Source organism: Sphaerodactylus townsendi, linkage group LG14, assembly GCF_021028975.2.
Source record: "Sphaerodactylus townsendi isolate TG3544 linkage group LG14, MPM_Stown_v2.3, whole genome shotgun sequence".
Taxonomy (NCBI): domain Eukaryota; kingdom Metazoa; phylum Chordata; class Lepidosauria; order Squamata; family Sphaerodactylidae; genus Sphaerodactylus; species Sphaerodactylus townsendi.
In genome coordinates this window covers 41,076,754-41,094,719 of record NC_059438.1, presented here as the reverse complement: position 1 = coordinate 41,094,719, position 17,966 = coordinate 41,076,754, and the positions used below count along the sequence as shown (strand labels likewise).

Genomic DNA, 17,966 nt, shown 5'->3' with positions numbered 1-17,966 from the left:
AATCCAAACTCCTCTTCTTCTATTATACAGAGTTCCACTCTGGATTAATGCCTGGAACAACTCTGTTGAGAGGGTACAATAGATATTCCTTCATAGGATCTTCAGGGTCCCACATTCAGTCCCTTACGCAGTTTCGTGTTTAGGATCCGGTCTGTATGGTCTTGAAACTAGAGCACGGCTAGTCACCTTTAAATTTTGGATATGACTCTGCTTCAAGTCTGCCCCTTATAGTTCAGCCAACATTATGTTCTCTGAACTTCTGGTAACAGAGTGGTGGGGACGGATAATTGTAAAGTTAGTCCAGCTTTGCCTTTCTGTGGAGGCTGTCCTGATGCTGACCCCCAAAGAAATTATGGGTGATCTTGACCAGGAGCAACGATGTCTCCTATGCTGGGCTACATCATGATGCTCCCCACTTTATTTTGGTATTATGCCTAAACTAGGACAGATTTCCAAATATTTGTACAATCTAACCAAGCCCAGCCAAAGGTGGGTTCTGACAAGAGCCAGATGTAATGTTTTCCCATCAGTTCTGCAACAAATATACCTCAGTGAGTCAGAGTCTGAACAAACTACTCGACTTCTGTTGAAACTCTTGAATAGGTTCTGTTTACTTGCCCAAAATATTATCTGCTTAGAGATGGTTGTTCTCTCTTATCCAAGACTATCGGTCCTTTATTATGCGGCTTCTGAAAAGTGATTTCTTTCACTCTGGAGAAGATTGCTCAGTTTTTTTTACAGGTCCTGATCTTATGAGACTTATTTTGTGTGTCTATTGTATGATCAATCTATGCCAATAAATCATAGAATCACAGAGTTGGAAGAGATCCCAAGGGCCATCGAGTCCAACCCTCTGCAAAGCAGGAAGACACAATCAAGGCACTCCCGACAGATGGCCATCCAGCTTCTGTTTAAAAACCTCCAACGAAGGAGACTCCACAACTCTCCGAGGCAGTGAATTCCACTGTTGAACAGCCATTATGGTCAGGAAGTCCTTTCATGTTTACATGGAATCTCTCTTCTGCACCTTGAATCCATTACTCCGTGTCCTAGTCTCTGAGGCAGCAGAAAACAAGCTTGCTGTCTCTTTGACATGACATCCCTTCAATTATTTAAACATGGCTATCATGTCACCTCTTAACCTTCTCTTCACCAAACTAAACATACCCAGATCCCTACATCTCTCCTAATAGGCATGGATTCCAGACCTTTGACCATTTTGGTTGCCCTCCTCTGGACCCGTTCCAGCTTGTCAATATCCTTCTTGAATTGCGGTGCCCAGAACTGTTCACAACATTCCAGGTGAGGTCTAACCAATGCAGAATAGAGAGGTGCTATTACATCCCTTGATCTTGACACTATACTCCTATTGGTATAGCCCAGAATCACATTGGCTTTCTTGGTCGCTGCATCACACTGCTGACTCATGTTTAGTTTATGGTCTACTAAGATTCCCAGATCCCTTTTGCATGTAGTGTTGTCAAGTCATGTGTGCATTTCATTTTTTCTGCCTAAGTGTAGTACCTTACATTTATCTCTGTTGAAATTCATTGTGTTTGTTTTGGTCCAGCTCTCTAATGTGTCCAGGTCATTTTAAATTCAGACTCTGTCCTTTGGGGGATTTGCTACTCCTCCTATTATGGTATCATCTGCAAATTTGATTAGCATGCCCTCTATTACATCATCCAAGTCGTTGATAAAAATATTGAAAAGTACTGGGCCCAGGACAAAACCCTGTGGCACCCCACTAGTCACTTCTCTCCGGAATGAAGATGAGCCATTAATGAGCACCCTTTGAGTTCGATCAGTCAACCAATTACAAATCCATCTAATAATAGTACTGTCTAGTCCACATTTTCACTACCGGTAGCTTACTTGTGAGAATATTATGGGGCACCTTATCAAAAATGTTACTAAAATCAAGGTATGCTATGTCCACAGCATTCTTTTCATCTACCAATCTTATCACTCTATCAGAAAAAGAGATAAGATTGGCCTGGCATGACTTGTTTTTCAGAAACCCATGCTGACTTTTTGTGATCACAGTATTCCCTTCTAACTGCTGGCAGACCGTCTGTTTACTGATCTGCTCCAGAATCTTCCCTGGTGTTGATGTCAGGCTGACTGAATGGTAATTATTAGGATCCCCCTTTTTGACGATGGGGATAACATTAGCCCTCCTCCAGTCCACTGGGACTTCTTCTGTTCTCCAGGAGTTCTCAAAGATTATAGCAAGTGGTTCTGAAATTACTTCTGACAGTTCTTTTAATATCCTGGGATGTAGTTCATCAGGGCCTGGAGATTTGAAGTAGCCAGGTATTCCTGCATCACCTTTTCATTTATTTTGTGCTGCATTTCTCCTACTGTATCTTTGGTTTCATTTTCTCCTGGATGAGCACCGTTTCCTTTTTGGTAAAAGACTAAGGCAAAGAAGGTGTTGAGTAGTTCTGCCTTTTCTCCATCCCCTGTTAGCATTTTGCCATCCCCTCCATGCAGGGACTCTATCCTATAATTTTTCTTCCTTTTGCTACGGACATAACAAAAAAAGCCTTTTTTGTTGTTTTTAACCTTTCTGGCAAGCCTCAGCTCATTGTGAGCTTTTGCTTTTCTGACTTTCTCCCTACACATCCTGGTTATTTGTTTGAATTCCTCTTTGGTGATTTCTCCCTTGTTCCATTTCTTGTACATGTCCTTTTTAAATCTTAGCTCAGTTGAAAGTTCTTTAGACAGCCATCCTGGTTTCCTGAGACAACTCCCATTTTTCCTCCTCATTGGAACTGTTTGAAATTGTGCCCTTAAGATCTCACTTTTAAGAAACTCCCAGCCATCATGCACTTTTTTTTAGTATTTTTGACCACCCAGTAGATTTTTAAGGTTACTGAAATCTGCTTTCTTAAAATCTAGAATGTGTGTATGACTATGATCACTTCCACCTAAAGATCCTACCACTTCCACTCAACTAAGGTCATCATTATTGGTTAGGAGCAGATCTAAAAAACCCTTGCTGCTTTTCCCACCTTCTGGACCATGAAACTGCCTGCAAGGCAAGTGAGAAATTTGTTGGACCTGATTGCCATGGAAGAGTTTGACTACCAGCAAATATTGCTAGAACATGGCCATACAGCCCGGAAACCAAACAGCACCCCAGTGATTCCAGTCGTGAAAGCCTTCGACAATACAATATCTAGATAATTGAAATCTCCCATTGCTACTACTTCTCTTCTTTGTGCAAGTTGGTAATCTGTTCCAAGAATGCATCATCATCTCTTCAGACTGGCATGGGAGTCCATAATAGATCAGTGTTGTTTCTCTCCCCCTTAATTTTTATCCAGATGCTTTCAACCTGGCTTGGAAGATTTAAGTCATGGACCTGCTCACAGCTGTAATAATCTTTTACGCATAATACTGCTACTCCTCCTCCTTTCCTATTTGACCTGTTTCTCTGAAATAGGTTATACCCTTCAATTCTTATGTTCCAATCATGAGACTCATCCCACCAGGTTTTAGTGATGTCTATAATATCATATTTCCTTTGCTGCGTTGAGTTCAAGTTCATCTTGTTTATTTCCAATACGCTGTGCATTGGTGTAGAGACACTGAAGACCATGGTACATTTCCTCTGGCTGCTTCTTTAAGATTTTTTCCCTCCCGCTGTTGCCTTCTTGACCTATTTGCTCAGTTCTCTTTGGACTACCATCACTATCATTTTTTGGACTTTGGACTACCTTTGGACTACCATCACTATCATTTTTTGAACTCCTATCTGTTTGAATACAGTTTGAATAACTCAATTTAAAGCCCTTCTAATCAGGTTTGTGAGCCTCCTGGCAAACCCATCCCTTGCCAGCAGTCCCTCTTCATGAAACCACAGACCATGGTCCATGAACCCAAGTCATTTCTGGTGGCACCACTGGCAAAGCCAATAGTTCACCTCCACTTTTCTTCTTTCTCTCCATGGGCCATGTCTTTCAACCGGGAGTAGAGATGAAATGACAACTTGTACATCCAGTTTCTTCAGCTTCCTTCCCAGAGCCTCAAAATCCCTTCTGATGTCCCAAAAAGTATGACTTGCTGTGTCATTTGTCATTTGTCCCTATGTAGATCAAAAGGAACGGGTAATGGTCAGTGGGCCTGTTGGCTAGACCTCCACTGAAACTGGTTGGCCACTGTCTGAGACAGGATGCTGGACTAGATGGACCACTGGCCTGATCCAGGATGATTCTTCTCCTGTTCTTGTAAGGCCTTGGCCTCTCTGCCTAATTGTTGGCCTTTCAGAGGAGCTGGTTGGCCACTGTGTTGGGACAGGATGCTGGACTAGATGGACCACTGGTCTGATCCAGCATGGCTCTTCTGTTCTTATAAAAAGCCGTGGTCTCTATGCCCTACTGTTAGCCCACCAGAGGAATGGGCTGGCCATTGTGTGAGACTGGATGTTAGACTATTGGTCTGATCCAGAAGAAATCTTTTCACCAGCCTAAATCAAGTTCAGCTGGTTCTGAGCACAAACAAGGAGTAGGCCAGAAGGTGCCTATAGTGGGAGGAACTAGATGTTAACAGGCCCAACTTCTGCATAAGATGAAGAGCAAAGTAAGTCTCTGACAATGCCTGAGGGATGAAACAGCAGCCCACCAGACTTACAGTGCAATCCCATGGAGAGTTACTTCATTGACTTGAATGGGCATAAACTGGACTAACAGTGTACAGGATTGAATTGATGATCCCAGATGAACTACATGGAGATTACACAGAATTCAGACTCAAACATAAGACCCACCTCCTGGCAATTGGGAACAGACGCTTCACACAAGTTGGCAGATCTCTTTCAGGCTACAAATGATTACCATGCGCAATTGTGAACTATGTGTGTGTGTGTCAGGGGCAGGCAACTTTTGTATATTTCTCTGTGAAGCCTTCCTTAAGGATCAGTATTGTTTCTGGTCCTTTCTGCACGGGCCAATTATCCCGGGGTGGGGGCGGGATCAAATCCAGTTTGGGTGGGAACTTCACACGGTTCCTGCCCCTAAACCGGGTCAACCCTGCTTTAAACCCCCCAAGGCAGGATATATTGAATATTCTGCCTTGGCGCCGGGGCTGAGCGAACGGATCCGGTGGGGAGGTGGGTTGACGGTGGCTGCGCTGTCCCCTTCCCCCCCCCGCACCTGTGTCGTTACGTTGGCCTGTGGGTGGGGGGAGGGTCTGCGGGGTGGGGGAGATGGGGCGCAGGCAGCAGCCACGGCTCCATGCAAAGCCGCGGTGGCAAACCGCTGCAGCCTTGTGGACTAGCCCTACCTGCCGGGATAAATGGACTAGGCGGAAAGGGCCTCTGCGAGGCAGTCAGATCAAACATCAGTGCTCAACAAAACCAGACAGCAGATGAAAGGATGCATTATGGACCGCGGCATCTTGCCATACCGTGACCAGAAGCAGAGACAGCAAAAGTCACTGACCTGGACGTGCTCTACTAGTCCAGGCTCCAATAGCCGGAAGTCCATTGTGTGATTTACTGAATTGGACAATTTTTTATTGATTGACTGATTGATTGATTGATTGATTGGATTTTTATACCGCCCAACCCCCGAAGGGCTCTGGGTGGTTCACAACACAGATTCTACATATAATATATACAAACAAAACCCCATTAAATTAAAACAGTTTAAATTTAAAACACAGCAGTAAATTCAATAAAAATGGCATCAGCAAAACCCAAATTAAACCCTCCCAAGGAGGGGGAAACAGAACAAAAAAGTGGGTCCCCTAGATGGCAGGGGACTCCGAAACCGGAGGAGTAGAAGGGGCACTGTAGTCATCCCCGCAGGGTCGTCGCTAAGGAAGAGGTGAGACGCGGAGGTTTCATCTGGTGGAGAGCGCCAGCAGCGGGAGCGCAGGTGTCCGTGTTCCTAGCGACTCTGCCGCGTGCTGGTTCCTGGCACCTTTTATTATGATTCTAGCGGGGGCGTGTAGAAGGGCGGAACGGGGGGAATTCCGGGAGAGCGGGAGACTGAGAGATCATCATGTGATGCATGATCTCACCTGGCTGCTACGTGCGGAGAGGAGCATCAGCGTCTGGGCCTAATCCTCACCTGGGGCAAGACCATTGTCCCTTTGTCCGGACACCCGGGTGGTTGTGAGCCAGGTAGTTCATGACCTGTGACTCATTCGGGGATGAGGGGTGGGAGGCGGAATGTGCGACCAGAAGGCCTGTCAGGAGCGCCCGGTGTGCCAGCCCAGCTCTACCACGGTGCTGCTGGGTCAGCAGTGCATCCCTACATCTCCTCCTTTTTTACATTTAGAAGGGGAGGCGAAATGTTGGGGTGATTTAAAGGACGCCATCTCCTCCGCCGCTTGGCCAAGCTGGCCGAAGCTGCTTGTGCAACATTAGAACTTGTTTGAGAGGTAAGGGAAGGTTGAGGGGCTTCTTACATATGTTACAGGCAATATTAGATATACATTGAATGAAACAAGATCCGGACGATGAGGCACACAATCAAGCCAATGCATCTGGCAACTCATGCACTTTCATATGAATCAAACAAATGACAAACAATCAATGGCTGCACGATTAGAATTGGTGAACTCAAGAAGGGCACAGGCCAGAAGCGCCCGATAGTCTTGGTGTTACGGGAAATAAGTCCGGGATTCCACAAGGAAGTCGCAGGGAAACATACTCCGCCTTAGCTAGAGCCGCCCGCTACGTCCGGCAAAGAGAGGGGGCCGAGGGAAGGGGAGCCGACGGCGCGCGCTGTGGGCTTCCGGGTGGAGCCTGAGGCAGGACGATGGTGAGGCGGCAGCAGAGAGTTCCGCAGACGGATGCAACAACAACAAATAACATAACTTCTAAAATTAAAGCACGCAATAACTTCCATGATCAGCTGGGTTACAGTACGCAATAATTCCTTTGGAGGTCGGCTCCAAAGGGCATCATGTAGATGGGAACAATAAACATAGCTAAACAATACAAAGGCTAGGTGATGAAAGGAAAAAGGGGGGCAGCCCATGGCTGCATAATTGTCCAATGCACGGCTCTTGCTGTTTGGCCACCAAAGCCTTTAGAGCGATGGTGGTAGAGTCCATGGATTTCTCAAGAACGAGAGAGAGGCTACTGATAGTCTTTAGCATTGCAAGTTCAGTGACTCTCACGAGCAAGGCTGCAGAGAAGGCATGTTCGATAACAATCAGGTGGCTGGAGACAGCGGAGAGTTCCAAAGGTTAACCCTATCAGGAGTGTTCCTGGCTGCAACTTCACCCAGCCAGGGGTGACAGAGAGGGAGAGAATGGCGGCTGTAGATGAGGAGCAGCGACACACAGCGTCAACCTTTGAGCCATAGCTGGCCCAGGCAGAAGGGGATCTAAACGCTACGGGCGGCAGCCGAATTGCTCCCAGATGTTGGTCTGGTCAAAGCTCATCAGGGTGGGCCGACTGCCACCGCAGGAGGCAGCAGAGCAGGCAGAGGATGGTGGCCGCCGAGTTGGCAGGTGATGATTGCAAAGAGGGCGGTACAGAGATCCTCGGGCGCCTCGGGGTCGCTTTGCTTGGCGCAGCAGCTCTTGAGCTTGGCTGGCGTCGCCTTGACATCCCCCCCCAGGTCATCCGGGTCTTTGGACCGCCTGGGCGCCGGGTGGCCTGCTGAGGCCGCTGGGCGGATCCTCCAGAGAGATTCGCTCCATCTCTGGGATGGGGTTGGTTTCTTCCTGGCGCCATTCCATGGGCTGGCCTGTCATGGCGAAGTCGGGATCCACAGGAGATCTGTAGGAAGAAGGACTGAAACACCCCCCCTTCCTCAGGTTATAGGAGGGGGGCCGGGTCCTGCCAGGCTTGGAGAGCCGATGGCGGGAGGTCAAGATCAAGTTTTGTTGGCTTTTAGTGTCTGGTATAAGAAGACTATATACGAAGGCTTATCTTGCAGCCTGGCGTAGGGGTTGCTTTTAATGCACTCTGTTGGGGCCTGCCTACCTCTTTCTTTAAGTTGTTTGACAGGGGAGGGCAGAGGGTAGGCGATCCCGATGGAAGCTGGCTTCAGAGCGCCATCAGGGTGTTGCCAAAGCGAGGGTCCAAGCCTCGTGGGAGTGAGGGGCTAGCGGACCCTGAGGGAATTGTGGGTGTGCATGCTTAATTTGCAACACAAAAGAGGGCTCGGCTGCGCTTTTGGGTGATGGATGCATCCGGGAGACAAAGTAATCAGGGCGATTAGGGTAGAATTTCACACACAAAGGGGAGGGGGTCTTTCTTTGCAGGAAAAAATGTACTTACTGTGATCTTGGTGGTTAACGCTGAGAGGCTGGAATGGTGCTGAATTTGTAATCGAATTTGCTGGTTGAAAAATAGAAGGAAGGAAGGAGGGAGGGGGAACAGCTCCTGGGCGGAATTTAGGGAGTGAATTCAGGAGACAATACAAAGGGTACGCAGAAGAAAGAAAAGGGGAAGGTTTTGGAACTTTACCTTCCCTCCTGTAAGGGAGACCTTGGGCTGTTTGAACTGCTTCCTACCTTCACACAGCGGAGGCTGTGTAGGTAGGTGTGGCTGAGAGAGCCCCCAGGCATTGTGACTAGCCAGGTGTTCTAGCGGAAAAATGTGGGAGCACGGAAATAACTCTGGCTCCATATATAAACTTGTGCTACGCCAATGTGGTAATGTAGGCTCAAACCGCTTCAGGGCACTGGCACACATAATCAAAAGGAGAAAACTTTTAATTGAAGCACAAGAGCATAGCTTAGAAGCAATGGAAAAATCCTCTTATGAGGGGAAAAACTTTAGGGGTCTCTGAGAAGGGGCAAGACATACAAGAACATATATAGGCATACAGAGCACATATAAAGTAATGAGGAGGATTGCAACTCTGATTTGAGATCTTGCTCTCTGGATCTTGCAGGGCTTATCTTTGTAGGCTGCGACCCTGCTTTCCCTGAGGTACTGAGCGATTTTGCTGCCACTGGGAGCTTTGAGCTTAGGGCTTTGCACAGGCTCAGAGGCTATGAGATCTGGTTTGAACCTTACAGCTGGAGAGGGCCAAGGGGCTTCTTCTTCATGAAGGACATTGGGCTTAAAGGCCATTGTGCGAAGCATCTTCCCCTTCCATGCCTCATTGTCCTGTAGATTGGCTATGGGGCATTCTGAGGAGGGTTCAAAAAGGCAGTCCTCTTGGTTAATGAGGACGGACTGGGCATAGTGCCAGAATGTTGGCGTTCTCTTCCGTCAGCATTTCTTTCTGCTGCAATTCAGTGACTGTGGACTCTGCAGAGATTTTGAAATGCGTGCCACTCTGGGGCACTGGCGGAGGCATGGTGACTTTGGAAGTAGAAGGGGTTAGCAGAGCAGGAAGTATAGGACGTAGGGGGGGGAGCAAGCAACGAGATTTAGATTAGCTGAACTTAGATCAGACTCCTCGAAAGTGAGAGCATTGGGGCAGGATGATCGGATGAACTTGGCAGTTCCTGCGGGATGTTTGTCCGCGACCTGGATGTGGATGGCTCCCTGGCGCGCGTGGAGCTCGATGACCCCTGGGATGATGAACAATCCCTGTTCAGCGGCAGAAGCTTTGGCAAGACCCAGCCCAATGGTCTCCTCGTGGGGATGGGATCATTACACTGGCTGAGCTGGAGCAGCGAAGATCCTCATAGGGGAGCTCCGGGGAAGGGTTTGAGGTGCGGACCTTGGTTCCGGGCTGGGAGATGCCCGCGCGGGCCTCCCAGCCGGCATTGGGAGCACCCTGGTCTTAGACCTCCCTGGGGGTTCGCCTCTGGGAGGACCCCTCCGGCTCTCGGCTGTAGGCCCCCCCACTGGCAGCCTACAATCCTTACGGAAGTGTCCTGGCTTGTTGCAATTGAAACACTCGCCTCGGGCTGTCTCATGGCAGCGGAGAGGGCTGGCGGCTAGAAGGCTGGCTTGATGGGCTTAAAGACCCGAGATCCTGGCAAGCCTTAAGCATGTCGGCCAGTTCGGGTTCCTACCTAGACCTGTGACTGCTTTTATGCACTCAGCGGAGGCTGCCTTTGGCAAGGCTTTAAGGAGTTCAGCCTCTGGGCCTCCTCGTTGTCAACCTGCCTCTTGAGGGCCTCCTCCGGAGCCTGTTCACGACCGCATAGGGCTCCTGAGGCTTCTGCCGGACGCTAGAAAAGCTTTGGGCTGGCCGTCCGGGTGCTGGGGACTTTCAAAAAAACGCCTGTAAAAGCATTCAGAGGCTAATTATAAGGGCATTCCCGCAGGACAATTTGGCGCTGAGGTTAGGGTGAAAGCTTCGCAGCCACCAAAGCCGCTGGCAGTGTAGGTGCCGCCAGAGGCTGCTCCTCTGCTTATGCACTGCTGGCGGTACTCACCTTCCCAGATCACATACTGTGCGGGGTTTAAAAGCATGCGAAAGGTGGTTTTCCAGTCCTCCGGAACCATTAGGTGGTTCCTGGCGACTGCTTCCAACATGCCTCTCACATAGGGCTGGTGATTCCTACGCCCCGCATTGCCTTGGCGGAGCTCCAGTGAGAATGTTGTAACCTAGGGCGTGACTTGACAACTGGCCGAATGATGCCATCCTCCCCTCGTTATCTGTGTAGTGGACGGGCACATGGCAAGGATGTCGGCATCGCCTTCCGCCAGGGTTTCCTTCTTTGCAGATCGTGGGCTAATACGCTTCTGTTAGGGTTTTGAAACCCGCTGCCATTACGCGGGCGCCGACGGAGGTGCGGTGGCTTTAGAAAATGAAGGCGGAGCGGGGAGGAGGCCCGAGCCGCTGGGAGAATTTGAAGGAGGCAGGGAAGCAAGGGAGGCAGAGGGGAGGACAGGCGCCCAATTTAGTGTGGATAGAGAAAATTCGGGGTGGGTGAAACTGAAGCTGAAGGGTCGAAAGGAGGGTGATCTACAGCAAGGAGCCATAGACCTGCAGGCTGATGGCTACATAGCATTGCCTCCACGTCTGTAGCAGAAACATCGGCGCGCTGAGGCTCTGTGTGAAGAGTGCCTCGATGTTTTCCCAATCCTTAAGATTCAATGTCCCCTTTCTGGGTACCATGGACATTGAGCTTCAATCTCCTCAACCAACTTTGGCGCAGCTCCCTCTCTTTATGGAGACCCTGCCGCATTTCGCTAGCGCTTTCAATTCGCTAACGCGCTTGTCATAAGCCCTGCTTTTGCAAGCTCCCATACTTACCGCTGGTTCGCCAGACGAGAGAGAGTGTCCTAGAACTCGAAGTCCTGGATGCCATCCAGCGGACGGGCGGTACTGAGAGGTGGGTCCCTGGATGCTCGATCCAGCTGACGCTGCCGGGTACCGCTGCCCTTTCCCAGGCGACCGTAAGCAGGGTGGAGGTTTGAGGATTCCCGGGTTTCAGGCACCAGCTTGTAGTCATCCCCGCAGGGTCGCCGCTAAGGAAGAGGCGAGACGCTGAGGTTTCATCTGGTGGAGAGCCAGCAGCGGGAGCTGGTGTCCATGTTCCTAGCGACTCTGCCGCCGCGGCTGGTTCCTGGCACCTTTATTGGCGATTCTAGCGGGGCGCAGAAGGGCGGAACGGGGAATTCCGGAGAGCGGGAGACTGAGAGATCATCATGTGATGCATGATCTCACCTGGCTGCTACGCAGGAGAGGAGCATCAGCTGCCTGGGGCCTAATCCTCACCTGGGGCAAGACCATTGTCCCTTTGTCCGGGACACCCGGTGGTTGTGAGCCAGGTAGTTCATGACCTGTGACTCATCGGGGGATGAGGGGTGGGGGAGCGGTGCGACCAGAAGGTCAGGAGCGCCCGGGTGTGCCAGCTCTACTACGGGGTGCTGCTGGGTCAGCAGTGCATCCCTACAGGGCACCTCAATCAGCGGCTGGACACTCCAAAAGCCCGGTGGAACAACTCAGTCTTACAGGCCCTGCGGAATTCACCAAGATCCCGCAGGGCCCGGACAGCTGGAGGGAGAGTGTTCCACCAGGCAGGGGCCAAGGCTGAGAAGATTCACCAATTGGTTCACCAAGGTCAGAATTGTCTATCCAGGACACAGGCAGTCTTTCGTGTTACCCACTACTTGGTCCTCTTAATTAGAGATGTCAGGAATTGAACCCGGGACTTTCCGCATCCCAGACAGATGCTCTCCCACTGAGCCACCACCCCGCCTCCATGCCGAAGTAACTCAGTCAGCTTGAGAGTATTGCGGAGACACATCCAAATAAATAAATAAATAAACAGAGCTCAACACCCTTTTTTTTTTTACTATTCATGATGACGTATAAGACAACCAGCTGAATAAAGGGTCATAAAAACGACTAGAGAAAAACGCTTCTAAGAGGGATAAACCACAAGAGGAGAAGGAACCATTACTTATTCCTTTTGTTGAAAATATAAACAATTCCTAGAATGAGGCAGCAATTTATGCCGCCTGGCTATTGTAGGTTTCTCGGGTCGTGCGGCCATGGCCTGGTAGTTTTTGCTCCTAATGTTTCACCTGCAGGCAAAACCTTAGGAGCAAAAACTACCAGACCACAGCCACACGACCCAGGAAACCCGCCACAGACCGCTGATTCCAGCTGTGAAAATCTTCGACCTCACAATTTAAGCCACCCTCTCCAACTCAAGTGACGTTTTGTGCAATCAGCATAGCAATCAAAACCAAGAAGACTTCATGTTTACTGATTGAAATCTGCTCCCCCCTTTTTTCTGATTAGAGGAAAGGCAGTTAATTGACAAGTTTACCGACTGACATGAGAGTAATAAAATCAGACACTCTGGACAGCAGCAGCCAAACCTGCCATCCGTGCAGCCTGCGATCAAACTCCACTTGACTCCCTCCGACTATCAGCATACAATTATTCATCAGCGAAAAATTGGCACGCCAGGGTCAAATAAGAGAACGAGATCCCCCCTCCCCCTCCCACAAGCTCCCAGAGAGCTTAGATTGGATTGACTATTACCCTGCTGGACTCTAATTCTGTTTCATTTGTAACAAGACCACAGGCTCTTTCTCCAAGCTCACCAGCTAAATTTCACGGCTTTCCTTGAACATTTAGAAAGTAATGAAACACAGCGGAACCATTTTGCCCGACAGATTTTTCAGATTAATAAAAGTTAGCAATGTTAAATGGCTCAAATGTTATTTCCGAAAACAAATGTTGCACGGGGCACACAGTTTACCCAAGGTAACATCTGGCCACAACTCCTGTCAACCCCGTGTGCTCCTAAAATGCTCCCCGGAGTATTCTGCAATATGTAGGAGCTTCTGCAAAAATGATGATGGGGGTGGGGGGGTGAGGGGTGGAGGTGGGAATTCCCTGAAAGCAGAAAGTATTTCTCTTTTAAAAGTGGGCTATTCATTTAACAAGCTGCTTTCGCAAGCATTTCCTAGTCCACCACTGTATTTTTCTCATTGCTAACTTGAATTGGTAGCTGCAGAGCACAAAATAATACACTCATTTTAGAATCAGAGCAGCTTCATAATAAGCAAAAGTCACCATACAGTACTCCTTAATACAGCAGTAGTGCTTTAAGCAAACTCTGCATCAGCTGTCCCTAGAACAACCCTGCAAGGTAGTTGTTGTGGGCTTTCCGGGCTGTGGTCTGGTAGATCTTGTTCCTAACGTTTCGCCTGCCCACACAGTAAGCAAAACCCACAACAACCAGTTGAATCCAGCTGTGAAAGCCTTCGACAATACCTGTAAGGTAGGCTGGTGGTGGTGGTGGTGGTGTGTGGTGTGTGGTGGTGGTGGTGGTTGTTGTTGTTAATTAAATTTAGTATACTGCCCTATCCCCGAAGGGCTCAGGGCGGTGTACAGATAAAACGTCAGCTAAAAACATACATATAATTAAAACAACAGTCATATCTTAAAGCATCGCCCACGCCCTTACGAAACCCTCCTAATGCGAAATAATGGGTCCTGATGGTATTAGGGCCCATGGGGGTAAAGAGGAGGGGGCAGGGGCACCCTCAGCGGCCGGTCTCTCCAAAGGCCCGGTGGAACAACTCAGTCTTACAGGCCCTGCGGAAATCCCCAAGGTCCCGCAGGGCCTGACAGCTGGAGGGAGAGTGTTTCACCAGGCCGGCGCCAGAGCCGTGAAGGGCCTGGCTCGAGTGGAGGCCAGCCGCATCATTGAGGGGCCGGGGACCTCCAGTAAATTGGCCTCTGCTGAGCACAGAGGTCGAGTTGGGACATATCCCCATACCCTCAGGGCGCCCACTTCTCAAGATGGGGACCACTATAAAGAAGCAGCTCTAGTAGAGATACCGAGCGAGCCACCTTAAGTTGAAGAACTACTAGAAGACTGCAAATTGCACACAAGGACACATGTGGAAAGAGGGTCAAGCAGCAATTGATTTACAGCCATGTAAAACATCAAGGTACAACTGTTAAGTGCAGTCCGGGGGGCAGGGGCAAACCCTTCAGGAGGTGGTGTGACACTGGCATAAATGGCACCTGTGCTGGCGTAAGAGACATGTATGCCAGTGCAGAGACATGCGGGTGTCTGGGAACCATGCAGCAGTGCGAAGCTTGGACACTAGCACCTTCAGCAAAGCGGGCATTCCTGGGGGCAGGACCAGCTTTAGTTGGCTTCCTTTCAGACCAGGAACGCCCCCATTTGCCGGTACAGATGTACTACGGCTGTTGTCATCGCTGCCCATGGAGCTGCTTGCAGCTGTTGTTCCATGGGGTTGAGGGTTGAAGCACTTATCCCTGCCACGGCACAGTGAGGCCTTCTTTGAGAGCATGGCTGTAAGCTTGTCCCTAGCCACTAATCGGCAACCCCGCAAGACCTACGCTTAGGGATTACACTACTCATTGTTTAGTTTAGTTTAGATTAGAAACCTTTAATGGCATATATATAAATTATACAATGGAAATAAAAAATTGGCTGGTAAAAAAATTAAAAAAACAAGCATCAGGAGAGCTGGAATATTAAGCCACTGAATTGGGATTGAGTCTGCTAAGCATTTGGGAACATTCAGTGATGACAACAATACCGCTACAAGAATCTAGCAGTTTGTTCGATGGTAGCAGTTAAGCTTGCTGTCTAACAAGAACAAAGTTTTGACAGCATCTTGTAGTGTTGCCTATAGCAGCAGCTTAGAGAAGAGGGTTAAGCAAAGTAGTCTTTCCCGCTTCTACATCATCATATAAAGGGCAATATATGGACGGTTTCTTCAAGACTGGTGGATTAGCTGAGGTGCAAGATCTATCAAAGGGATGGAAGATGGTGCTCTCTGTTGTATCGTCTGGTAGAAAGGAAAAGAACATTGCATCTGGCTAAGGTGACAGCTAGCTCTCAGAGTGGGCTCATGTAGGAGATGTAGATAGTTAGCAGGAGTGGGAAAACGAGGCAAAATATGCAGATGGATTGAAGAGCAGGTTTTATTTGCTTGTGCCATCAGTTTCGAACTACCCATTGTACCACAAGAGAGCTGTGCTCATTTCAACAAATGCACTGAGACTGGGCTGAAGGGTGAAGTGAAAGAGGGAATGAAAAGCTTACTTGATAAGAGCTTTGGAATCTGCTGCGGTCTGTTCAACAGCGGCCTGTACGAGTTTCCCCGACTGTAAGCTCCTGGGGGACCAATGTTGCTGTAAACTCCGCTGCCGGACTGTCCTCTGTCTCTTGACATTGTATGGCTGAGTGACAGAGAGGAAGAGAAAACAAACGACTGAATCCACATGCGGCGAAAATTTAAGTCCATCATTTACGTTACATCTCTATATATAAAAAGCTAAGTGTGTTTTTGTTGATGACAGTATACCACAGTAACTGCTGGGCCAATTTCTCTGAAAATTCCCAGCCACTATAGTCAGTCAGGCGAGAGTGTTTTTAGATGTTCACATACCTGAAATTTCACACCTGTCCCAGGTAAAACGCCTGCAGCTGCCTATGTGTTACTGTCACCCTTAGAATATTCATGCAGCTTAGAATGTTCGCTCAGACGGCCAGAGATGAGCAGTGAAAACAGCACATGGGCAGTAACTCGAGTGGAAGTGAAACATATACACACACATACACACGAGAGAGAGGGAAGGGAGGGAGAGGGAGGGAGGGAGGGATGGCATGCAAGGGAAGAGAGAGAGGGAGAGGAAAGGGATGAAGAGGGAGGCATGCAAGGGAAGAGAGAAGGAGAGAGGGGAGACAGTGAGGGGTGGCAGCATGCAAGGGAGGGGAGGCAGGGGGGCCCAGCATCTTGATATGGCGCACCCACACCCTGAGTGGGAGAGGAAGAAGGAAGGGAAGGAGGGAGGGGTGGCATGCAAGGGAAGAGAGAAGTGGAGGGTGGGAAGAGAGTGAGGGGACATACGCAAGGGGACGAGGAGAAGGGAAGGGCCAAGGCACCCTAGATTCCCTGGAATACTGCAGTGTTACAGTTAAGAAAAAACCAGGCACGACTACTCAGGAGTAAGTCCGGTACAGCTTAACTGTGACATACTTTGAATGAAGCTCGCTGCCGCTACCCTCAGAGGGTTTCCCCAGAAGCGACACCCATTGCCACCAACCAAACTTACTCCCAGGTAAAGGATCATGACCAGACAGCCTAGATGTGTGGGAGGGGTGCCCTTCCTCCCCCCCCCCTCACAAGTTGGAATATTTTTCACTGTTCCGTTGCTTTGTGCTTAGCCCTGAACAAGAGAACCAAACAATGAACCAGATGCACAGTTCATGGTTAAAAAGAGTTTTAAACAGCTGGCTCTGCGCCCAGAAAAATCACAGGAAGAATAGAACAAAATGGGCTATTTGTAATGAACTGGAAAATACCACTGCCTGCTCAGAAGAGTGTCACGCTTTGGCAAGTAAAAATCAGGCGACGCAGAAAGGTGTGATTTTCACTTTACTTTACACATTTGGTATCCTGCCTTTCTGCCCTCACAAGGACCAAGATAACAAATTAAAACAAACACAGAAAAAAGCACATTTCAAAACCATTAAAACCAACCAAAAAGAATACCAATTAATTAAAAAAACAGGGTTGCACTTTCCTGTAACTGTTATTCACTGAGTAGTCTTCTGCACATGGGATTGCGCATGCCTGCTGGGAGATTAGAAGCTTCTGGAAAGATCTGCATTGCAGAGCACCCACCCCACCCCTGCTGCAACAGGTGGAGCCTTCACCCACTTAAACAGCCATGTGATGAAGGTGTATGTGCGTGGAGAACACCTCCCTCAGTTTTCCTGCCACCACCATGATCTTGACCAGGGGTCTTCAAACTATGGCCCTCCAGATGTTCATAGACTACAATTCCCATGAGCCCTACCACTTGGCCATGCTGGCAGGGGCTGATGGGAATTGTAGTCCATGAACATCTGGAGGGCCACAGTTTGAAGACCCCTGATTCTTGACAATAGTAGTCCACAGAAGGGAAGGAGGAGGGACAGAAGACCTGCACAGACCACCTCTTGATTGCAACCCTGTTTTCCAGCTTTGTGGTCTCTCTGCACAATCCTCCATTATCAGAGAAAAGTGGGCGGGCGGCTACTTATTTGAATAGCAAATAGCACAGGTGTCTCACTTCTGGAATCAAGACCCATTGAGTAATGCCTGATGAACATGGAAGGTGATGACCACTTAGTTGTTCTACAAATATCCCTAAGGTCCAACCTGTAGCTGAAGGCAGCCCAAGATGACTGGGTCCTGGTGGAGTGGGCCTTAATTCATATAGGGCCCGTGATGTTCACTGATAAGTATAAGCATTTATTTACTGTCATTGTGAATGCCCAATGAAATTTACAGCAGCATTCCTCGATGCACACAATTTCAGACTCATACCCCATCCTCACTTTCCCCTTCCTCCACCCATCCCTACACAGCCCCAAACACATCAACACGAAGCCGCGGAGTTCAGCATCGCCACAGCTCTAGAGTAGAAGCTGTCTCTGAGCCTCTTTGTCCTAGTTTCTTTGGATAGACCTCGCATCTGCCTCTGGGTCGGATGGTAAATACAGTTCAAAAGAGAGTGTGCTGGATGGAGACGGGTCTCTCAGTAATATTTTGGGCTTCTTTAGGAAACCTTCGGGAATTATAGAGTTCTTCC

General features: G+C 49.0%; 1 protein-coding gene across 1 annotated transcript in view; it reads right to left on the bottom strand.

Annotated features, from left to right (window-relative positions):
* XRN2 (5'-3' exoribonuclease 2) overlaps positions 1-17,966 on the bottom strand; it is a 108,444-nt gene that overhangs the window by 17,279 nt on the left and 73,199 nt on the right. The window contains exon 27 of the mRNA XM_048515497.1: positions 15,430-15,566. Within this exon, the coding sequence (XP_048371454.1) occupies positions 15,430-15,566 (137 nt within the window). The remainder of the gene's footprint in view (positions 1-15,429; positions 15,567-17,966) is intronic.